This window comes from Gobio gobio (assembly GCF_949357685.1).
Source record: "Gobio gobio genome assembly, chromosome: 13".
NCBI classification, from domain to species: domain Eukaryota; kingdom Metazoa; phylum Chordata; class Actinopteri; order Cypriniformes; family Gobionidae; genus Gobio; species Gobio gobio.
The window spans coordinates 25,257,517-25,283,472 of record NC_137106.1 but is presented as its reverse complement, the minus strand read 5'-3'; the positions used below and the strand labels follow the sequence as shown (position 1 = coordinate 25,283,472).

The 25,956-nt window shown below is 38.3% G+C and overlaps 1 protein-coding gene across 4 annotated transcripts; it reads right to left on the bottom strand.

The window, feature by feature from the left end:
* Positions 1–70: 70 nt before the first annotated feature.
* On the bottom strand, positions 71–25,730 carry abch1 (ATP-binding cassette, sub-family H, member 1). Of its 4 annotated transcripts, none has more exons than XM_079832255.1 (20): positions 25,603–25,730; positions 20,198–20,337; positions 18,738–18,897; positions 18,451–18,605; positions 16,783–16,890; positions 14,967–15,060; positions 13,671–13,745; positions 13,364–13,535; positions 13,089–13,185; positions 12,833–13,001; positions 12,510–12,610; positions 10,088–10,158; positions 9,760–9,809; positions 9,614–9,670; positions 9,297–9,367; positions 9,034–9,122; positions 8,413–8,516; positions 4,659–4,818; positions 4,060–4,164; positions 71–2,263 (listed from the first exon to the last, which is right to left on the bottom strand). In XM_079832255.1, exons 2-20 carry the CDS (start codon positions 20,317–20,319, stop codon positions 2,157–2,159), a joined length of 2,067 nt encoding a protein of 688 aa, XP_079688381.1. In that variant the 5' UTR covers positions 20,320–20,337; positions 25,603–25,730; the 3' UTR covers positions 71–2,156. The 4 variants fall into 4 exon arrangements, with proteins under 4 accessions (XP_079688381.1, XP_079688379.1, XP_079688380.1 ...); XM_079832253.1 differs by having other exon boundaries at positions 25,379–25,709; XM_079832254.1 differs by lacking the exon at positions 25,603–25,730 and adding an exon at positions 24,155–24,272.
* Between the last annotated feature and the right edge of the window lie 226 nt (positions 25,731–25,956).

Sequence of the window (25,956 nt, the reverse complement as noted above, 5' to 3'; positions counted from 1 at the left end):
AGCTAAAAGAGTGAGTGGTGGAAACATTATTTTTTAAAACAATTATACAAATAACAGTCATTAGTCAAATAAGATATTATTAAAAAGGTTTATTATTGAAAAAGAAGTCATTAATTCCATAAAGATCATTTTACACCAAGAGCATGTGAATATGCACACATATAAGGGCTTTTTATGCAACAATTCAAGAGGTAGCAAATAATGGTCTTGTGTGTGTATAGATGTGACACGATGACCTTTTAAAATGGCACAGAACTTAACAAACCTTTGCCAAACATTTGTCTCTAAGCCTCAACCGGAGCCAGACACAGAAAATCCAGAATCAACAAGGCTCTAGTTCTAAAATCAACTGTCAGCCTACGTTCTATCAAAACATGCCATGAAATTCCAGCCTTTATTGTGGGCCTCATTATTTCTACAATGAATTAAAAAAACAATGTTCCATAATTTTTAAATATTTGCTCAGTTTTTAAACAGTAGCATTTTCCTGTTTAATTAGCCATTTACAGTATTTAAAGAGAATTACACAAATTCAACTTGGTTTTTAACTGTTCAAAATACAGTTATCTGATTTGATGTGGAACCAAATTTAAAGGTTGTTTTAACAAACACTACAATTTCTTAGTAGCTTGCAAAGTCTTTCAGTTCAGTAAGCAGGGCCTAGATTTGGTCAGTCTGGCTGTGGTGTAGAGGCTTAAATATAAACCAAACAATAAAAAGGTTGTCTAAGAAGAACAGTGATACACACACACACACACCTAATATTTATACCCAAAACCAATAATCCATTTAAAATATCCTTTATGCATTCTCCTTGTCAAATATTGCACACTAAAATATTCATCAAACTATTCTCACCATTCCAAGTAAATCAGCATATATATGGCTTGCATTGTAATGCAGCTTGTGCTGTCTTTCAAATATAATACATACTAAAATAAGAGACTAAACTTGTCTTTTCAGTTCAACTTGCAGGTGTAACTTTGGCCTGCTATGTGCTCAAATGTAAACATTGTCGTTTTTCCTTCATTTTCATTTTCTAAAAAAAAAGAAAAAAGCAGCAATTTGGAAATTCAAAAACCCTACTATGCAAAGGGTGAACCGTACCCAGTGAAGAATCCTCGCTGTTGGATGACAAGGGTAGGCAACATTGCAGGCTTCACCAAAGCAATGTAGACGTCTGGTTGTACCCAATCTAGGGTTTACTGGCACAGAATAAGCAAATGGAGCATACACTTAAGGGTGCGTCTAAATCAGCTCCCTAGGGCATGAATCAGTTTATCGTGGTCACAAATTCGGGCACTAGTAAGGACCCTGACTCACTACACATTTGGACACTGATGGCTCCATGTCCAACACATGGCAACTCCCTCAATGTACAATGTCACTGGTATTTATGAACAGCAGCACAGATATCTTTCTGACATTATTTGTTATTTAAAAGTATATTCTGATAAATACATATCCCAGCTACATTTCAGCCATAATTTATTAGAAATGTAAGCTAGATTATGTTCATTACCTGTATAGCGATGTAAATTTATGCTGAAATATAATTAAATAATGATTTGTTTTTAAAAAAAACATCTAACACACGTCAGAATTTCCAGGGAGGAAATGTAGTTTTCACTGAGCATTGTGTGACTTTTTAGGGAGCGAACGTTTCAGTCCACTGGAAGGATTTTGCGATTGAGACAGCCCTTAAAATGGCGACTCCCTGATCAGAACCCTGACAACTGAACTAGGGAGCTGATTGAGACGCACCCTAACAAACGCAGGCACACAAGACCTAGTCATTGAACTCAGGATGCATTACATAATCCAGGAAAAAAAGAAGCGAGTATGGAAAGTTCCAACAGTAGGCTTTAATACTTTTCTTTCTTCTTTGATGGATGTTTAAAATAACTGAAGCCCATGTGAAGCTCACAATGAGCGTTATACGTCACATTGTCAGTAAACCTGACAGAAGTTGGAATGGTTCTCTTATCTGCTTGAGAAATGCCCTGAGTTTCATGCTGGTGGTCCTTGGGTCCTTTTGGGTGAATGGCATATTAAAGAAGAGGATCATTTTGGCATTTCCATGTGTCAATATTTTGTTTGGCTTTGCCGGACACCACTTTACCCAATCTGAAGCACCTTTCCTTGGGCAGAGCCTCTTATGTTCTCAGCTTGAGAATGACCGTTGCTAGCATAAGAAAGAATGTATTCCAGCCCAGAGTGACCACAAAGCCTCGCCAAACCATCATATGGGACAGACCCCAACCTGAATGCAAAATTGGAGAATCAGTACTCAGGAATAGGGTCAGTAACAGATAACTATTCAATGCAAATTCATGGAAATAAGGTTATTCTTTAATCTGTGGGAGCCCCATTTTATGAATCTGTTAATTTGCATAAACCATCTGAACAAACCAATTCACTAGTATCAATCAGATGGTCCAACACTACATATGATAGAGGAGAACATTTAGGGAAGCTAAACTTTATGTAGATAGTGGCTCTGCAAATAGTTAGTAAAATTGAAATTACATTAAATATTTGTATCCATTTTTAATCATGACTCCTCCCAGAGCAGTGTTTTTTTAGTATTATTCATATTCATGGTATTTTTAATTAGATTTCATTTTCATATATTCAGTCTTTATTTAAATTTTTGGTGAAAAGTTTTAGTAATTTTGTTACATGGTTTTGTCATGTTTATTTTTTTTAAATATATACACCTAGCTTTAATTAATTTTTATTTAAGTTTGTGACTTTTTTTTTAGTTAGTTGTTTAGATTTTGTAAGTTACATTTTTTTGTTTAATATTTATATGATTCAATTTAAGCTTTATATCAATGAACGAAACCAATTTTTAATACTTTCAGTTTTCGTTAACAATATCACCACTGTTCCCGAGCGATGTTGATGTGATGTCATAATCATAAACCATTATCATAAAAGGGCTCAGGTAGATTAATGAAGGGGAAAGCCATGTTTGTGTACAGTCTGCAGATTTCCAGTCACATGACCAGTCTCAGCTCTGATCTACCCTGTACAGACAATCAACTTCAATACGTTTGAACTTGAACTTCAACTGTGTGGCATCCTCGTCTAACCAAGCATTTCCTGTCTGTGTGCAATGTTGATAGGTAAACAGCAGGGAAGCTGTGTGTTTAATTTAGGAATGGAGGCAGACGCTCCTCCTGCTCTGTGAATAATTGAGATAGAAGTGTGTCAGGTGTCCTGAAGTCTACTGTAACTCAAGATGTTTGTATCAGAGGGAAAATGTTAGGTGAGTGGGACTTCATAGAAGATTGTTGTGTGCGTGTCGGCTGAACACAGCACAGAAGAGACGTTAGACATCAGAAGTGTGCGGGTAGGAGAGTGGCTTTGAGGTTCGTGATACGAGGCTAGAGTCACGCTACAGACGCCCCGTTGCCAATAATTGTGAAATGTGAGAAGACTCCACCCGGACCAAGCATGCAACTCAACAACTACTACAACCACTACACAGCATCCGTCATCTACAGCCGCCTTTAAGGATGTCACAAGTACCAAAACAACAGACCTGAGTGGCAACTTAAAAGTGTCAATATATTGACACTATATACATATTATTTATAATAAATGTACAAATAATAGGTATATTAATAAATATAATTATTGACAAAATAATTATAAATATATTTATAAAACATTTGATTATAAATGAATAAATTATAAATAAATTATACATTTATGTTTTCCTTTTATCAAAAAACCTTAAAAAATAACAAATAAAAAAGTACATATATTATATATTTATATTATAACAATAAACTAAAATAACGTAAAGTATATAATACTTGATAAGAAATATTTTAAGTCTAAGCATATTATTTAATAATATTAATGTCTCTATATTTTTATTATATTATTAATATATATATTTATAAATGTATAATATTTGTAAGCATAATTTTAAATGTACTAATACTATTTACACACAAACATTTTTTGAAATTGACATTGAGGATCTCAGTGATACTTGTATGGACTACTGAAATGTTGGTATTGGTGCTATATTTTAAATCATACCTCTGTACATGATGCAGCGCAGGGCTTCAGATGCATAGGTCTGGGGCAGGACTAGACTCAAATAACGCAGAGGATACGGGATACACTCAACCGGCCAGATAACACCTACAGGATGTAGATAGAGGCACAGAGAAAAGACTAATTTAATCAATGTAAAACTTTAATCTATGTGTGTATATTTTAAGTAGTTGCCAGTGTGTCTGTATAACTTCAGCAGACCATAAATTTGACCATATTTGGTGCGTTAATGTGAGTTATGACCGGTAAGGGTGGTAAAGATCTCACTAAGGAGAATTTCCTTCCATTTCTTTACAATAATCATGTATATTTCCTTTCCATTTTGATCTCATCCATCAATCATCATTCACTCAGTTTATTCCGCTCCACTATTAATCCAATATTTGATTCACTGGACACACCCAGATAGTATGGCCCTCAAAATAGCCCTTATTATATTTTCTGGACTGCACCATTTTAGGGTGTAGGGAGAAATGACAGACAGTCTTAAAATAGAGGGCTGCATCAGTACTGATGTGTGAGGTTTAAAGGTAAATCATGCCATCAATACATTTTTTAACATCTGTGAGATGACAGTGTACCGCTAATGATGAGGTTGGGGTAGAATACTCCAAGAGCCGCTTGATTGGCCGACTGCTCGTCATCGATAGCAGAGGAGATGACCAGCCCGAAGGAGATTCCCGTCACTCCCTGCAGCACAATCAACGAGATCACCAAAGCCAGAGAGCCTTCATTAGGAATCTGCAATAGACAGAGATGGACATAAGAAACATGGTGATAAATTTTTCAATCCCAGTGCAAACCCCTGATCTAAGGAGTCAAATATACCATTTTAACATTACGTTGCAAAAACAATACATATGTGTAATATTTAACAATAGGTTGTTTTTAAAGAGTGGTTCAAATTGATAGTGATCTGTACATACTGGCATGTTACAATCCCAGAAATCTTAAGCAAGTGTGAAGAGTATCTTGTGTGAAGCTCTTAGCTCTTATTGGCTGATTTCACAGCACACGCTAGTCAGTGTAGCGTCCTCACTGCTACAGTTACACATCAGAAATAGAATCTCTAATCTACAGCTGGATCTGTTACCAAAGCAATCCCTTTGTTGCTGTGGTGGTCAAGCACAAATCACTAGATGCGAAGAAAGGAATTATTTATTAATAAATATATTTATATGATGTCCCAGAGCTGTTTCTAAAATTTACAGAGCACTGGACAATTCACAGATCCTAAATCCCCCTGACAACAGCCCTGCTCAGTCCTGATATGCTTGTGAACATCAACATGAGCTAGAAGTCGCTTAAGCCTGTAAGGTCAACACATCTGAAAGTATCTAGAATTTCAATGCATTTAAGGATTTAGCCATGTCTGTAAGTTCATTCTCAGGTGCGTTTCCTCTGAAGAGGCAAGGGAGGCAGTGCCTTCTCAAAATAATCCATATTACAAAAATAAAACAACGCAAATGTGACATTAAAAAGTGTATACACTACTTGTTTTTCTAAAGTAACACTGTCCAACAGCAACACCCTCTGGTAAAGTTAAAGGGATAGTTCACCCAAAAACGAAAATGTTATGTTTTTTTGCTTACCCCTAAGGCATCCAAGATGTAGGTGTCTTCGTTTCTTCAGTAGAACACAAATGAAGATTTTTAACTCCAACCGTTGCTGTGTGTCACTCATATAATGCTTGTCAATGGAGTCTAATTCTATTAGAGTAAAAAAAACATGGACAGACAACTTCAAATTAAACCCCGCGGCTCGTGACGACACATTGATGTCTTAAGACACGAAACGATCGGTTTCTGAGAAAAAACCGAACGGTATTTATGCAACTAATTTCACCTCATATCAGACGAACGCTTCAGCTCTCCAGACTGCCATCAAAATTCCGGCCGGGTCATAGATATATTCATAGATTCCTCATTAGTGCCTGCGTGGATCATGGCGTGGATCGCTCGAATGAGGAATCTACGTATACATATTATCTATGACCCGGCCGGAATTTTGACCTCACTCACGGGAAGTGATGGCAGTCTGGAGAGCTGAAGCATTCGTCTGATATGAGGTGAAATTAATTGCATAAATACCGTTCGGTTTCTCTCAGAAACCGATCGTTTCGTGTCTTAAGACATCAATGTGTCGTCAAGAGCCGCGGGGTTTAATTTGAAGTTGTCTGTCCATGTTTTTTTACTCTAATAGAATTAGACTCCATTGACAAGCATTATATGAGTGACACACAGCAACGGTTGTAGTTAAAAATCTTAATTTGTGTTCTACTGAAGAAACGAAGACACCTACATCTTGGATGCCTTTGGGGTAATCAGAAAAACATCAAATTTTCGTTTTTGGGTGAACTATCCCTTTAAAGCGGAAACTCTTGCCCCCCTGAGCCCATTGAGTTTTAACAGACCCCTAAAGCATGCACTGGGTTTGATGGAGGGGTAATTGAGAATGAATGGGAAAAAGACATGTGAAAGGCAATGCCTCCGTTGCGCTACGATTGGTTCGTGCGATAAATCCTGCCTCTGATTTTCGTGCGCGTTCCGCATTCGCAAATCAGTCTGAATGAACAAAAGATTGCGTGTAATGTAATGCAGTAAATGATGGCGTTAATGAAATGCAGTAAATTATGCCGTTAATGTAATGCAGTAAATGTAAAAATGCTTGAAAACACTAACTTGACAAGATTTATACTTGGTTTTAATAAATAGAACATTTAAAAAAAATTAAATGTAAAAAAAGATACAAAATATAATTGTATTTTGTTTCTTTTTTTAATGAAACTTATATTTGCTTCCTAATTTCAGAACACTGCATGCCACTGATATACACATAAACTATCATTAAAAAGTTGGGGGTCAGTACGATTTTTTTGTAATTAATACTTCATATATTTAATATTAAGCAAGGATGCAATAAGTTGATCAAAAGTGACAGTGATGACTTTGACATTGTTACAAACAAATCTATATCAAAATGCTGTTCTTATTTAACTTTCTATTCATCAAAGATCCTGAAAGGAAAAATGTATTCAACACTCTTTTCAACACAGATACTAATACATTTTTCTTGAGCACCAAATCAGCATATTAGAATGATTTCTGAAGGATCATGTGACACTGAAGACTGGAGTAATGATGCTGAAAATTCAGCTTTGACATCATAGGAGTAAATTACATTTTAAAATATATTCAAATAGAAAACAGCTTTTAAATTGTAATATTTCACAATATTACTGTTTTTACTGTATTTCTGATCAAATAAATGCAGCCTTTTCAATAAGAGACATCTTCCAAAAAAACGTGTGTATGTATGTATGTATGTATGTATGTATATATATATATATATATATATATATATATATATATTATCTTACTGACCAACAGTATATATATCTTAAACAGTGGTGTATATTTATAATGATTTAGTTGATAAAAGGAGAAAAATAAAAGAAAGCTTATTCTGGTGAAATAATCTTTCTGAAACTCAAGATGAGAGGATCTGATTGGCTCTTTGACTTGGGATTAGGTTTAAAGATTGCTTTGGTCTTGTGTGAAGACTTTACAGTGGACTACAAGCCAACAGTCTATGGCCCTGTCCCAAATGGCACCCTAAACCCTCATGGTCTTCCTCTGAGTCCGCACTTTCACGACGTAATGCCGCTTTTACTGCCGGGAAGAAGTCCGCTGCGTGCGGGCTTGGCAGAAGTGCACATCTAGGGCGCATATCGACCTCAAAGGGGGCGCTCGCGAGCACCCTTCTGAGACCTAAAATGACAAATGGGACACCTTGGGGTCTCGTGGAACGGACACGCGCACGCAGTGTCCATTGTAAGTCCACATGAAGTGTGCCATTTGGGACAGGGCCTATCTGGTGGTATGTCTCCCAAGTGTAGACTCGAAGGACGGCAAAGGCTGAGGGCAGCATTTGAGACAGGAATGTTAATATATGTATGTGTTAGTATTAAATATAATTAGCCCTTCACTTACAAACAGAAATAAACAGCACACACACCGATTCAACACTACATCTAATTCATGCTGTATACACACAGAGAACTTGAATCTTGAGACATACATATAAAGTATTAATGAGAGATAAACATGTAGCTGGCAAACACACAATCACACACACACACACACACACACACACACACACACACACACACACACACACACACACACACACACACACACACACACACACACACACACACACACACACACACACACACACACACACACACACACACACACACACACACACACACACACACACACACACACACACACACACACACACACACACACACACACACACACACACACTCACTTTGAAGACCAGCAGGATGAAGATCAGCAGAAGGATTATCTGAATACTGATGACAAATAGCTGTGAGAAGAGGTGAGCCAGCATGGTCTCCAGAGAACTTACACCTTTAGAGAAATACACACACAGAAACATATATACACACATATACTATAAAATGCTCACCAAGTAACTTCCTTTGCTGCTCATGCTTTTAGTTGCTATGGGTGATCAGCTCCCCCTATAGGTAAATCTCTAAAACTGCTCATTCATTAATTATTGATGAAAGTATGGGTTGAATTCAATAAAAATTATTTCTGGTAATCGCAAAAACATACCAAAAATTCTCACTCTGCAGGTTGGTTCTACTTAAATAGATTAGTCATAGTGCTTATTCACCTGGTTTGCAGGTGGTTAGTAAATAAGACCGAAATACTCAAAAGCAGGACCGTCGCTAGAGGGAAGAAAGGTGGTTATGATTCTTGAGGAATGTGATTTCTACCGAGGAGGGCCCACAACAACAACCTGCACTGAGGCATCAGATACTCTAGATAGTGCCCTGCTCAAAAGTGCCGCAATTGTTTAGTGAATTCACCCCTAAAATGTTTCAAATAATGGCCATCTGGTGGATGTGAGGTGTCTCACCTGCCACCCAGCACCTGTCCATCAGCCCCTCCTTTCTCTCTAACACAAAGGACAGAGCGGTCAACCCCACTGCCAGGTAAAATGTGATGCTAAAAAGAGAAAATAAAGTAGAGAAAGGTGATATTGTAAAGAGGTCCATCTTGTTTCAGTAGCATTATCGGACACTTTAGTAAAACTTATGATTGGCTGTAAGTGTGCATTAATGGTGTATGTGCACACGTGGGAATATTTGTATTTATGCATCTGTACGTATGCGTGTTTACCTTAAAACGGCTCCCGGCGTCACAAATGTTGTGAAATCGGTGTCCTTGCTGCCATATATAGGTTTTTCAAACTATAACACCACATGAATCAAAAATAAGAAGGGCATTTTAAGAAAGAAATAAAAAGAATAAAGAAAATACAAAGACGAGATAAGAGATCAAATAAAGGATAGAGTGATCAAAAGGGCACATATAGAGGCAAAAAAGAGAAAGATGGGATGGAGAGAAATATAAGACTACAATAAATTGAAATAATTGAAATCTAAAAATTCTTAAATATTACAAAAAGATTAAGAACATCATCACTCTGTACTCACTTTTATGGGGACGGCCACCATGTAAGATAAACTCCCCAGCTTTTTCTCAATAAAAGCCTTTAAGAACAAGGAAAAGAGTTGGAAGTGTTTGAATGATGGGGAAAAGCTTAAAATGTACATTTTATAATTCTAATAATTTTATTCACCTCAAAGGCTTCATGGAGTTTTTTCTGTAACATTAGGGCAACCTGTCGGTCTGAAATGTTGAAAATTTGCTTAATTTTCTTGCCCTACACAAATTATGCTAATCATATCATTTAAAATAAAACAAATTATATACATGCAAAATAGACACATTCTTTGGTATTTTGAATCCAACTTCTTGTACAAAGATGCATGCAAAATTCAATACAAATGAGTTAAACCAAGATGTAATTGAAGGCATAAAGGACACCCTCTTGTGGCAGAAATATGAGGTTATGTGAGTTCAAAAGCTGAATAATATTCATTGGACTACAATTGAATTAAACTCACTGGTCAGATCCAGCCAAACATGCACGGATCCTCCCTCAACCACATCTCTGGAGACTCTGGGCTGCAACATCCTGCACACACACACACACACACACGCAAAAATAATAAGAAAAGCTTTATACATCATTCAACAAATTTACCATTTAAAGTAGCTGTTGACACTGTCCGGCCAAAAAAAGTTGCTGTTTGGATTTAAATATGTAAATGTCTATGAATGAATCATTATTGCAGTGATTACTGTGTTTCTAGCATGTTAAATGTTTGGCAACAGGTCTTCTAACCCTAATTGATGGAGCGAGCTTTTCATTTCTTTTTCTCTTTTTAATCAACATTTCAACCATTAACAACCAAAACAAAACTTAAAGAAGCATCAATACAATCAAGATATGGGTTTCAGACCTGATGGAAATATTCAGTTGGCAAGAGAGTAATGCATGTTATAAATTCTAATGAAATCATTTATCTAATAATTTTATGCCATCCTTTTAAAGATGGGGGTCTATCACTGATCCAGAATAACAATATATTTTTCCCAGCAGCCAGGATGTCAAATAATCATCTATTGAATCTGTTTGGCAAATGTCTAATTGGAAGATCAAAAAGCAAGGGGTCCAGCTGTAACACTAATCCAAACATTTGACTCATATATTGAACCACTTTTGACCAGCAAATTCTAATTACAGAACAGTCTCAAAAACAATGAATATAGTTTCCCACTACCACCTTGCATTTAAGACAAAATGGAGAATTGCTTGGCTCAAATTTACTTCTAAGGAGAAGTGTGATTTGCTTTCTATGCTCAATCCTGATCTGAATAGCTCTGGCCCTTTTGCAAACAGAGATCTTATTCTGGCTCCAAACCCACTCCCAATCCTCTTCTGTTATAGTCAATTGTAACTCACCCTCCCATAATCTTCTAGGTCTTGGGTGTTCGCCACTTCATTTAAGGGTGTTATAAAATCAAGAGATCTGCTTTCTCAATAGGGGATTTAAGAGAATCTTCTCAATAGCCGACATAGAGGGGTTAGTGACAGGGGCAGTACTTTTAAAAATATAATCTCTGATTTTGAGAAATCTGTAAAAGCTGGATCTGGGCAGATTGTATTTTATAACTAAATCTTCAAAAGATAATAGAGAACCTTCATTGAACAAATCACCAAGTCTACATAACCCATGAGTGTGCCAAACTTTAAAACCGGAATCTGAAAGGCTAGGCATAAACTCTGGATTGTTGTAAATGGGAGTCAGCAGAGAAGACATGCCAGCCCTGCCCTCAATCATACGTATAATGGACCAGGCCTTCCACATATTTAACACAATTGTGTTATCACATAGTGCCTTGATTACCTTGGAACTTCTAACAAATAGCAGATTTTGTAAAGGACATGATAACTGTAAGCCCACTAAATCAAGCCAAATAGCTTTTCATTTCTTAAACAACCATGTAGGAAGGCGTATCATGGCCATTTTCCAGGATGACAATGTCAAGATTCATCAGGCTCAAATTGTGAAAGAATGGTTGGGAGTGAGCATGAAGAATCATTTTCACACATGAATTGGCACCTCTGAGTCCAGACCTTCATTGAAAGTCTTTGCAGGAGTCGAGCACTCTTTAGCACATACCAATGTCAATACAAGATCTTGACCAAAAATTGATGCACCTCTTGATGGAAATAAATGTTATGTAAAGAGATGCTTTACTCAACACGGTCATCCTGGAATATGGCCATGATGTGTCTTCCTACCTATATTTAAGAAATGAAAAGCTACACACTTAGGGTTAGGGTTAGAAAACCTGTTGCCAAACATATCTCATGCTAGAAACATAATAATCACTGCAAAAATGATCCAATCGTAAACTCTAAGCATTTGCCTATTTAAATCCAAACAGCAACTTTTCGGGCAGTGTATTTGTGACAAGGGCAAAGTTTGTGTGTGACATTTAAAGGGCTTCAGTTGGGACAGAGGTGTACAAAAAAATGTCAGAGACACAGATGGACAGACTGAAACAGAAAGACAGGACGGACCTGCTTTTCTCCCCTTAAAAACACTGTTATTCACTCCTGCAGCCTCTCCCAACACTCTTCTCATCATTCTCTCTGCTACAGTCATTGTCACCTGACACGTCACCTTGTTTAGATGAATGCCTAGATCTACTTGCATCTTGTAGTGCAACTACAAAGGTTAGCTTTCAGTTCACCTTAGCTAATTCTGTAGAACAGTTGGTAGCTTCGCTAGTAACTTACCCAGCACTTTCGTTTTTTCTTTTAACACTTGCTAAAAACCAAGTCTGCATTTTGACTTTGAGAATAAGTACCTTTCTCAAGATGAGTTTACCACAATGGATGGTCACAGCATCAAAACAAAACACGTTCTTTCAGGTTTAACATTGCAAAGTTCTGAAACACTGACTGGAGCTCACCTTTTGGTTAGATAGCTGGTGAAATTCTCCCCAAACTCTATGACACCCCAGTATTCCCCATTACGGATACCAGCAAAAGCTTCAGAATGAGACAAATTCACCTGCAGAAAGGAGACAGGACAACTGCAACACTGAAAATAAATGTACAGTTTTTCTCATGACTATTTATAAAATAGTTTTTGTTACTTGTTAATTTGTTGAAGTGAAATTGAGAAAAGAGGAAGTGAGAGAGCAAGAGCCTGTAAAACTTTTTTACAGATTTATTGTGATAAATGTAGCTTTTCTGTGTAAATTTTGCTTTTGAAAAAAAAATGAGTGTGTACCTGGTAGACACTTGTGTTGTCAAGGAAGGACAGCAATGTTCTACTGTAGGCACTGGGACTAGTTTCATTATTGACCACAGCCACGTCAATGCCTTTGGGGTCTCCACCAATACACAGGCACATCAGACAGATCTGAATTACAGGTAACAGGAACTGGAAACAGAGGGACCTGAGCACAAAACAGAAGAACATACACAAATTACAGATTTGAGTTGAACTTTTTAGATTATCTATTTGATTATTAGGATATCATTACCCTGGCATTCTTCTCATGCGAACCATCGTCTTGATCATCAGCGCTGCAATGTTGCGCCATTTTGGTACGATGTGTCTGACTCGCACTTTCCAATCAGCTGCGGAGACACAAGAACATTTAAACCGCAAGCATCGGTTGCAATGGTGATCAAGGTTTGCTATTCTAAACATGTAAGCAGTGACATGTCTATCTTGTACAAAACTGGCTCTCTCTTTCAGTTTTAGTTTAGCTTTTGCATATTTCAGAGCAAGTGAACGTCTACCTCTTTGTTGTACCTTTATATTTAGGTATGTCTTCTGGTATGCTCTTTCTCAGTATGGGCTCTCTGCTCTCATCTCTCATATTGTCTGGAGACGGGCTGCTGTCCAGCAGATGGCCCTGCGGACTCTGTTTGGAGCCCATCTGATCAAAGTTCTCACAAAGTTGCAAGAACGCACTCTCTAAAGTCTAATACACACACACACACACACACACACACACACACACACAAATACATCTGATAAGTCTGAATCATACCGAAACAGTGCATGTACATGCATGTGAAGTGTGTTTTTGTGCGTGTGTGTGTGTGTGTGTACTCACTGCTGCATTGTGTTGCTTCATAACATTGTCTGGGGGACCTTCAGCTAACAATCGACCATTCCTCATCAAACCCACCTAGAGAGAGAGAGAAACAGAGAGATTTTAATTGCTCACAAGTTGCTCTTTCATAGCTTAGAAGAGAGTCATGTTTAATTCAAGTACACACAATTGCTGACTTAAAGCAGGAACAGATATATAAATTAATGTGGACAGCATAGCGAGGCTAAAGCAAAAGAAAGACTAGAAGAAATTATTGTGATCTAATTTCCTAGAGGTAGAGAATGAGAGAGACACTAAACAGAGAAAAGGGTGGGTCATGTTGTTGTATAAGGAATAGTTCTCATATTTAGGAATTCACATCACTATTCTGGGTGAATATGTAAGTGTATTGTAAATAAGCATGTTATGATTGTGTCTTTGGTGTCACTGTGTGTTATTTGTTCATGTGACTAAACAGGATGTAGTAACCATCAGACTGATGCTACAGAGTCGCACACAATGATGCACTATTCCGAACGCACACATTGACCTCAAGACAAACTGGTAAAACAACACTTAGAATAGAAATGAAATTAAACAATAGAGTCAGGTGACTTAAATCTTCACAGATTCGTCTCCTAGAATGTGTTGTCTGACGTCTACCAGTGCTGTTTTAAAGATATACAGAGTAATGTCCCTAATTATTGCAAGAAACATGTTTATCAGTGGTCTCAATACCAGCATTTAGTGTAAATAAACATTTGCTAGTTCAAACATAAAAGCTTACCTGTACTTTCTACCACAATCTATTATGTAATAAGCCACACTACAAAGTACATTTGAATGGCAAATTAACCACAACTATAATAAGGGATTGCAGAAAGAAATCTGTATAAGTAATACTGACTAGAGTGTTTTTCTGTTTGACAGACAGACAGACAGACAGACAGACAGACAGACAGACAGACAGACAGACAGACAGACAGACAGACAGACAGACAGACAGACAGACAGACAGACAGACAGACAGACAGACAGACAGACAGACAGACAGACAGACAGACAGACAGACAGACAGACAGACAGACAGACAGACAGACACACACACACACACACACACACACACACACACACACACACACACACACACACACACACACACACACACACACACACACACACACACACACACTACTAATTAATTATATCAAGACTTTATCACAGCATCATGTGGAGTGAGTTCTGAGAAGGTCAGTTTTAACTAAGAGTGAATTCTAATACAGGTTTGTTGTAGGTTAGTTCAGAATGGTATCTTACCGTATTGGCTTGTCTGGCCTCCTCAATGTAATGTGTTGTAATAATGACGGACACCTGTCCTCCTCTTACAATGTCTACCAGGTGCTGCCATATCCTGCAGAAGTGGAAAGTTTGTTGCATGAGTGTGGTGCTTTTTTTAAAATGGGACATCTGTCTTTATGAGATTTACATGTTTGCATCTGGCAGATGCTTTTATCCAAAGCAACCTTTCATGCATATACTTTTTATCAGTACACACATTTCCTGGGAATCAAACCTATGAAACGACAAAGCTAACACCTGACATGTGATCAGAAATTGACATAGGTGAGATTTGAACCCAAATTATTTTGAGAGCAATATGGCAACAAAAAAAAAATGATAGGGTAAAATATGCCATGATTTAAACTACAGTTCAAAACTTTTGTGGTTGATATAAAAAAAAATAATAAAAAAAGTGACTTTAGTCACTATCATCTGACTAGGGAGGGGAATGTTTGGGGATCGTTGACATCTTCCATGTTTTACAATATGTCGATTTATTCCTTCAATAAAAACAAAAGAATACCAACCCCAAACTTTTGAACAATAGTGCATATGTTGTAATTCAAGGCTCTTAGCATAGTACACAATGCATAGGTTAGTATCTTACAAAGCAAAGCTCCCCAAAATGGTTGCAGGCTTACACAGGCTTGGCCCATAGTCTGTTGTGTAAGAGGATTTCAGCAGGGTTCAACAGAGTCACACCGAATATGTGATCTCAGCATAAAATTGATCTTAAAAACTAAATATAAAAATATAGAAAATATATTACACTAGATGTCACCTTTTGAATCAATAAAACATTCTGAAGTAATAAAGCCACTGATATCACATTCATGGGGCTGTGGTTGAATATATTAAAAATTTTTAGTAGTTTTCATTACACACCTGCATCTATGTTCTGCTCAGTAATTGCTGCATCATATTAACCATGCAAGTATGTGACACAGTGACCCTCTTTTTACCCATACAGACTCCTTGCTTTTGTGGCTACTACTCCTACATGTTCTTTACTTCCTTTTGTTCATTAATTACTCAAACTCAAGAATAAACGGGGATTGTCTGAGAACTTGCAGCATAAAGCTTCTTTTCTTGAAAAGTTTATAATGAGTTATAATGGGTTGGAATCTTGAGCCTATACATAGCAGGATAATCCTAAGCATGCCATATAATTAGGATGCACTCACATGAAAAGATCAAACAAAAGCATGCAAAAGAGTCGACTTTGTTAGCCATTAAGCACTGTGAAAAGGTATTTGTAGTACAAATGCACTGAGGCAAACCTTTAAGAGGTTTATTGAATAATTATAATGTTTTAAAAATGAACAACAGTGTGGCAAGCAGGACGAGGCCAAGGGCGTGAGAGATACGAGGCCGGTGTGGCACGCAGCTGGCACTCATTATCCGTCATCCACGTCACCGGCCTCGCCCCGTTCTCACGGTCCCTCTGCCTCGTCCTGCTTGCAACAAACAGATACTGGAAAAGCCTTTAATTTAAGAGGAATGTCAAGAGGAATGGCACAGCTATACAAGCAAGCTAAAATGTTACGTTGAAATGTCTGAGAGAACGAAAGAAAGGAGTGGTACAGGATTACAACCTCAGTCATGTTTTTAGAATGCAGTACAAGGTTCATCCACAACACAAACACACACACACACACACACACACACGTAAGAGACAGACTGGTAGTGCTAGTAGTTCAACGAGTGCATTGGAGAGTTAGTAAAGGTGATGAGAAGAGGCTGTGGAAGATAAAGATGGATGAATACTGAGATAGAGGTATGTAGTGCATACTTGGCCCGCAGAACAGGGTCCACTCCCACAGTGGGCTCATCCAATATCAGAAGTTGTGGGTTCTGAAGCAAAGCAGCTCCAAGAGAAACACGCCGGCGCTGGCCTCCACTGAACAAAGTGAATATAAATGTATGTAAGTGATCAGTTATGAACTGTCATCAAAAACTAAAATAAATGATGTCAGTTTTTATTTGTAAAACATGCAACAACATTGCAAACACCTGTACTTGTTTACAATGAAATGTGTTTTTCTACGAGCTCTAAATTATAGTAAACATTAAAAGAAATTGCATAAGTGAGTGCAAAAAAAAAATATGCATAAAAGAAATTGTATTCAAATAAATAAATACAAATATAAAAAATAAGTAGTAAAGATAAAAATGAACAGGTAGCAAAAAATATAAGTAATAACAAAAACTATAAAATATAAAGTCATAAAGTGTTCTATTCTCATGAAATGAGTACGCTCCTTAGCTTTCTTTGGACCTTATTTAACTAAAACTGATGTGTGGAGAAGTGGACTCACTAGCAATTGCAAAAGCAAGTTTTATAAACAATATTTGGCACAGGAAATGCTTCTTATTGTGAATACATTGATCAGCCAACTATTACACTAAAAGGCTATATTAATTGATTAAATAAGTCACAAGACATCACAAGACCAACCAGAACTCCACCTTAACTAACTGGACCTGTCAAGGAGAAACTGACTAACAAACTAGTGTAATCTCGAAGACCTTCATTGCAATTGTCTTGCTTTTAAGATGGATGAGCCCTGTCTTGTGCCAGCTCATTGCTATGAAAACAAAACCAGACAGACTTCATCCAGAGGACAACAGGACACTTGCTGCCTTTTTGCACCGAACTAAACGTCTCGTGCTGCACATTCCTCTGGCTTAGTGAAAGACAATCTTCTCTGTGTAGATAGGACTTTTGTTTCATTTTAAAATAATGTTAATAATAATAAACCTTACTTCCTCCAAACAGTGGACACACAACAGTCACAAAGCACTGCGGAATTAAAGGGATAGTTCACCCAAAAATGAAAATGATCCCATAATTTACTCACCCTCAAGCCATCGTAGGTGTATATGACATTCTTCTTTCAGACCAATACAATCGGAGTTATATTAACAAATGTCCTGGCTAATCCAAGCTTTATAATGGCAATGAATGGCAGCCAAAAATTTGAAGCCCAAAAAAGAGCATCCATCCATTATAAAAGTAATCCACATGGCTCCAGGGGGTTAATAAAGGCCTTTTGAAGCGAATCGATGGGTTTTTGTAAGAAAAATATTAAATATTTAAAACTTTATAAAGTAAATATCTAGCTTCCGGCAGACCGCCTTCCGTATTGAAAGAAGAATGTCGTATACACCTAGGATGGCTTGAGGTTGAGTAAATCATGGAGTAGTTTTCATTTTTAGGAGAACTATCCCTTTAATTCATCATCATCTGCCAACCTATGTCAGTTATCTGTAAATGTGAACAAACACTCATTAAACAAGTGTCCTGTATTGCATGATCCCCAACTTTTAGATTCCTTCAGCTGTAATTGTCCAAATAAAACCAACTGTAGTCACATGCCCATTTGACCCTTATAAGACCCCTATAGAGGAAGCGTGAGAACTTTCAGAAGAGAACGGTTAATTGTTCAAGTCATTCTACCTGAGATTTCTCACAAGTCTGTTTTTCTGCGGCAGGTCTAAGAAGTCGATGAGGAAATTAATCCTGGCTTCTGTGTCTTTAGATGAAAGGCCATGAATTCGACCGTAAAACCATAGTGTGTTGCTGATAGTGAACTCATTGTACAGAGCTATGTCCTAAAGGCAGATAGAATGAAAAAAAAAAAAAAACAGAGAGAGAAAAATATATGAGACTCAAGAGGATTCACTTGTTGGAATAATCATACACTAGGTTTTGTGGGTACACACCAGACTCTCCTCATCTCTCACCTGTGGCATGTATCCCACCATCCTTCCTGGCACTTCATGTCCTGGGAAAGCTGGTGGTTTCCCCAGCACTGTGATATGACCATGAGAGATCTTTAGAGTTCCTACAATGCATTTCAACAGCGTCGTCTTCCCACAGCCACTTGGCCCCAGCAGCCCATAACTAAAGACAGGTGGAAAAAACATGTCCAAAGATCCAGTCAATACTCCACAGAACATCTAGTATGATAAATAATTCAAATCCTAAAGGCGCCACTGAGCAAGTAAAGTTTTCTATTTCAAATAAATGCTGATCTTTTGAACTTTCTATTCAATTAAGAATCCTGCAAAAAGAAAAAAATATTACGGCTGCCACAAAAATACTATGCAGAACAGCAGTTTTCAACATTGATAATAATAAGAAAATGTTTATTGTGCACCAAATCAGCATATTAGAGGATCATGTGACACGGAGACTGGAGTAATGACTGCTAAAATTCAGCTTTGCCATCACAGGAATAAATTATATTTTAAAATATATTCAAATAGAAAAGAGTTAGGCCTATTTTAAATGTAATAACAGTATTGTACTGTAATAGTACTGTAATAATAATTACTGTAATAATTTTTCACAATATGACTGTTTTACTGTATTTTTTTTAACAACAACAAAATAAAATGTACAGGCTCCAAACTTTTGACATTTGAAATAAATGTATAAATAAGCAACATAATACAGACTCATATGCTGAAAAGATATGTGGGTGATTCAGATGTCTGTGAGGGGATTAAGGAATAGGAAGTGAGAAATGTTAAAATAAGACACAGAAATCAAGCCGAGAACAGCAAAAGATCTACTAGCTTTTCAGAACACTCCATCATCAAAACAAGACTAGAGTTATAATTAAAAGTGGCACAAAACCTTTTTTCCCTTTCACTAAAATCTCATTCAAACTACTGTCTGCCTTTTTTGAATGGAAATTCAGAAAGATGCAGTTTTATAAACATGATTTGATCCACTTCTGCTCTGACAGACAGCTAAATGCATCTGTCATTACAACTAAAGGTTTTAGAACAAGGCTCTGATAAAACTTATCAGCATTTCAGTAGATCATAAACAGATGATAAAAGGACAGATAGTCAGACAAGGTGATGCAAGATCAGTGAATTTTGATGTATAGAGCAAACAAAAGAAAGTTCAAGCTGCCACTGCAGCAGCATCGCAACATCACATTCACAGAACAAAGGCCAGGTTTAAGATTCTCCAGCACCTCAGTATGGAGTATTTTAGAGTTTCGTTGTGCTACTATTCCAGAGCGCCCAAGGGATGAGGCGGGGAGACATATGAATGTATGTACATGACCTGTCACATGACTATCATGTCAGCATTTGGGCATGTTTTCCTGCTTAAAGTGAACATGCAAGATTGGTGAAACCTGTAGACATTTGTAATCACATTTAGAAAGAGAAAATGCTGGACTCACATTTGGCCCGGAGGTACTGACAGGTTGAGATTGTTAAGGACTTTAAGTTTCCCATATGAGCGACACACATCACGACAGTGGATTGCAGAGCTGCAACTCCCGGCCTCCAAGTCAGTCTTCATAGTACCGCTCTCCAAACTCTACAAAGAGAACAAAATCAGCTCCAAATAAATATTTTGACAAAGCAACGTAGCCAAAACAGCTTACTTTTTTTTTTTTAAAGCGAAAATTAAGCAGGAGATATTCACAATTTGCTACAAATATAGCTTTGACCAAAGTGTAAATGAAATCATTGTTGTCTATAATAGTCGTTCTCTCTCTCTCTTGATATACCAGTGTATATATATATAGTTTGGTGTGTTACAGATAGACCAGACCGTCAACATGAACCCAGCGGGAGTTATTTACGAAGCAGCTCTGTGCTCCATCTTTCAGAACAGCCGGGATATCGAGTCATATGTGGAGGAGTTCATAATACCGCCATCTAACTACCTGTGATAATCAACTGATGGATTTGTTTTGGAGTGGTTTGGACCCACCCTTCACGTCGTGGATACCAGCTGGGGATTCTAGCATAGCATTACCTGGACATGGTGCTGGGGATGAGTGGATCTTCCTTAACCATTGGTGAAGTGGTAATTCCTGTCCGGGAGCAGTGCAACCTCCTCCATGCTCCCAATTCAGATCTTCATTCCAGAATCACCAGTTTCATCATTCTCCTGTCTAGACTACAGTGAGACCATCCCAAGCTCCCTTGTCTCTTCTGCTTATCTTGAGTCGACCATAGAGTTAATTTTTTTCAAAGAACCGCCAGTCTCCAGCAATCATGGCCGCCGCACCAGAGCTTCCAGTCATCATGGCTGTCACGTCAGAGTCTCCAGCCCATAGATATGTATACGTAGATGCCACATTCGACCGTCCCAGACACGTCGGCGCGCCTGCCATCTTGCAATGGTCAGCGTGTCGTCACTCACAGTTAGAATCAATGATGTCACAACATTGTGCAGCTTCTTGTTGTGAAACCGCCAAGATTTAAATTCCCGAATTTACTGTGGTAAATTTTTACCACAACAACAAATCGCCTTCGCCTTGTTGTATTAGCAAAATCAAGCAAGTCAGGCCCTGAGCACAATCCAGAGTCCTCTCCTAAGCTCGCTCCAGAACCTGCTCCGACCCCTGAGCACAAGAGTCCTCTCCTAAACTCGCTCCAGAACCTGCTCCAACCCCTAAGCACAATCCAGAGTCCTCTCCTAAGCTCGCTCCAGAACCTGCTCCAACCCCTAAGCACAATCCAGAGTCCTCTCCTAAGCTCGCTCCAGAACCTGCTCCGACCCCTGAGCACAAGAGTCCTCTCCTAAACTCGCTCCAGAACCTGCTCCAACCCCTAAGCACAATCCAGAGTCCTCTCCTAAACTCGCTCCAGAACCTGCTCCAACCCCTAAGCACAATCCAGAGTCCCCTCCTAAACTCGCTCCAGAACCTGCTCCAACCCCTAAGCACAATCCAGAGTCCTCTCCTAAACTCGCTCCAGAACCTGCTCCAACCCCTAAGCACAATCCAGAGTCCCCTCCTAAACTCGCTCCAGAACCTGCTCCAACCCCTAAGCACAATCCAGAGTCCCCTCCTAAACTCGCTCCAGAACCTGCTCCAACCCCTAAGCACAATCCAGAGTCCTCTCCTAAACTCGCTCCAGAACCTGCTCCAACCCCTAAGCACAATCCAGAGTCCCCTCCTAAACTCGCTCCAGAACCTGCTCCAACCCCTGAGCACACTCCAGAGTCCTCTCCTAAACTCGCTCCAGAACCTGCTCCAACCCCTAAGCACAATCCAGAGTCCTCTCCTAAGCTCGCTCCAGAACCTGCTCCGACCCCTGAGCACAAGAGTCCTCTCCTAAACTCGCTCCAGAACCTGCTCCAACCCCTAAGCACAATCCAGAGTCCTCTCCTAAACTCGCTCCAGAACCTGCTCCAACCCCTAAGCACAATCCAGAGTCCCCTCCTAAACTCGCTCCAGAACCTGCTCCAACCCCTGAGCACACTCCAGAGTCCTCTCCTAAACTCGCTCCAGAACCTGCTCCAACCCCTGAGCACAATCCAGAGTCCCCTCCTAAACTCGCTCCAGAACCTGCTCCAACCCCTGAGCACAATTAAGAGGACAATCAGGACTCACAACCGCATTCTCAGAAAAACTGTGCTGTGGTAACGGAACAGAATTGGACAACTAGTTGTCTGTCACGTCATACATTGTGAAAGAGCCGCTCTGCTAAGGGGTTTCGTGTGTGGTTTCACTTTCGGTTATGAGCTGTGTCTCATCTGAAGTTTCTAGATCCAGTCACTGTTCTCCGGCTCCCGTCAGTTTTGTGTTCTATACACGACTCAAATGTGTGTCAATTGGACTCTTGTCGTGTCATAAGTGACAAGACTTTTCAGTTTTATGGACGTCGCCATCTTTGATATTACTTTGGTCACTGAATACATTCTTGACTCCCGTTGCATGTTCATACAAACAGTATTCGAGACGCTGTAAGTTGATGTATGAATGAGACATTTCGAGACTCACACCAGTAACTAAATGCGGTTGTCAATCCCAAAGATGTACAGTGTGAACGTAACCTTTGACTTTGCCTTTGCACACTTTGCTACCATCTCAAAACGTTCCACGACCCATTTTTTGAGAAACACTGGTCTATAACAATGTCATGCGCTTCATGACTTATATTGTAAACACAAAACAAAATATGATGCCTCATTTCTGATCCTTATATTGTTTCTTAGCAACAGCTCTGATTCTGTAACTTAGTAGGCCCTATGCCCTTTCCCGATGGAGCTAACTGGGTCATCAACATTGTAATCGGTAATCTCTCCAGCCCCTGATTCTTTTCACAGAATTGCTCACTCTCACTCAATCTCTGCAAACTTAATCCCAAATTTTTAAATCATAAAACACAGAAAATACTATCCAAAGCTCTTATCTTTGCATTAAGGCTGTCCTGAAGAAAGGTAGACTGATGACTTAGAATTAAGCGCATTTGATCAATAATCAATGCTAATTGGTGTTTTATTATTATTATAATAGTGTTATTCAAAAATGTATTCAATTAAAAAAAATTATATTTGTGGGCTTCTTTAATTCAAAAAAGTTTTGGATGTGTAACTGTCTGAAGATTATAAAAATTAAAAGTCTCATTAAGGCTGACACATCAGTCTGACAAGACCAAAATGGAGAAAACCTAGAAAATGAGTTGTGTGGGCCTACAATTATTTTTAAATTAAAAAAATGTATAGGACCTACATTGTTTACACTCATACACTACAGGTGCAAGCACAAAGTATTTGGTAAATTTTTAGATTCATTACATAAATATTTGTAGAACTGTATAATTTTTAAACATTTTTTTTTATTTATATAAAAAACAATAGCACAAAGATTAGTTTTCCGAGAATATGTAGACGATTTTAAAGGATTTAATTTCTTGCATCTTTATTTGTCATCGACTGAGTTTATAGTTTAAACTGTTCTCAGAATATTTAAGGTGATGATGTGAAAAGACAACTAACTGTCTACACAGGAACCGTTCGAATGGAGACAACGTGGAAATCAGCTGACAATTTCGGAACAACACAGCAACTTTGAGCAGCTGAAATGGTTTGGTATTCAATATCTTCTGTGTGTTTGAGGAAGCGCCTCCCTCTGTCACAGCACCTGCCTGGAGCTACACGGTCCCTCAGACAAACTTTCCAACAAATTGCCCTTTTATATGCAACATTCGATTATATAAAATGTCATTTCTTCGTTAAATTATATTTAAAGACAATTTAAATTACAACATCAGATTATAAAGCATTATACCATAACATCAAATAAGCTTTTATGCAAATTCAAATGATTGAACATTGGTTTTAACGGCTGTGAATGTATAATCTACAAAAAAACACAGAAAGAAAAAGAGTTTTCTACCAAGGTTACAATCCGTCGCTTAAACGAACAGTCCTGCTGCTCGGTCGGGAAACACGGTCTTTTCTGCCGCAGCTTTATTTCATGACGGGTGCACCGACGCGCAGCGTTTATAACCGCCGGCCACAGGCTGACAGAGGCTGCTCGTGATATTTGTCTCCTCCACCAGTTTACCGACAAGCCCCGCCTTTTGAGCAGCAAGCCTCAGCTCACTAAGCCAATCAGCGTCTGAGAAGCTACACAAAACAAATCTGTGATTGGACAGTTGAGAAGTCGCTCAAATAGCGACAACAGTGGTACAGCAAAGGGCAGGAGTTGTCGGCATACCGGTGGGGGAAATAACGCTGGTTGCATGTTGTATTTCTGCAGCCTTATGCAATAAATACTTTAAAGTAAGAAATCAATTAGTGATAACAACTTACAATTACAACTGAGGGTTTACATTTTGTTTTTAATTTACGCGGTTTGTTGCTGCTTCTTAGTGATGGGGAGTCCGATTCGGTCACGCGAATCGGTTCTTTTGAACTGTTCGTTTTAAAGAACTGGTTCAAAACTCGATTCACAATTTATTTTACGTCCTGACGGAACGACGCCATCGCGTGGCATATTTACTGATATTTACACGCGTTAAAACGTCCCAATGAGGTTAATAAAGAAGCTTTTTACATTTCATGTAGACGACTGCTTGTTATTTTCATGTGTCTCGTATCAATTTATTGCAACCATGATATAGCGCATAAAACAAAGTCATTTAGAACCTATAATTTGCATGTACAACAAAGCAATGTTAAATTAAATTACACCTCTTTGCTTTAAAACGCTGTAACTATGTTCCTCATCCGCGTTGACACGCTGTCATTTTTACTTTCATTTTCACCGTTTTCTTTTGTTGAACTGATTCAGTCGATTGAACTAAAAGATCCGACTCAAAAGCACGATTCGCTCGGACATGTGTAGTTAATTCCGCTTCTGCGTCATGGGGAGACACTGCAGTATCAGACCAATCTGTCTTCTGCGCTCCACATTACATCTATAAAAACCATATAAACAAGAATGTACGCCTGAAAATCAGTTTATGACTGCTCTATGATTCGAGTCTCAAAAAGAGACTGGTCATCATTAGATAATCACGTAACGTTACATTACATCGTGTGGAAATTGACAGATGTGTCGTATGATCGTTTAAAATGTACACGTATACAAAATAAGAAAAACACAATAACTCACTCTTTGGTGCATCTCTGTGCTGTCGTTAAGCGCTTCCTCGTTTCCATTAACGGACATGATCACCGGACCGAGATGCGATGCAGCCGGTGAGGAGCAGCTCTCGGTTTAGTCCGCGTAGATGAACGGGTTAACTCATTCTGCTCCAGATCAGAGTAACCGCAATCTAAAGACGCTTGTGGATCATGTTTAAATAACATTCAGAATTCAAAAAGCATTCTGATCACCTGTGTATCATTTCTCCAGTAGAGAGGCTCTCATTCCAAAGCTGTAATTAATGTAGCCTATCTGCGCAACAATCTAGGTTTCCCTCAGGGGGAGAAAAATCACTCTGGAATAGAAACATGTTTGTTATTTGCACGACACATTAAGAATAATGGCAGGGCGTAGAAAAAGCAGAGACGTATGGGAGAGAACAAGATATTTAACATATTAAAAAAAAGATTGAGAAATAAACTGATATAGTAGCACTAATGCGTAGCCTACAAACTGGAGAAAAGTACATACAGAAAATACAAGAGAAATTTTGGAAACAGCAGCTCCCTCATGATACAGAAATCCCAAGAGAAGCTATTCGTTTC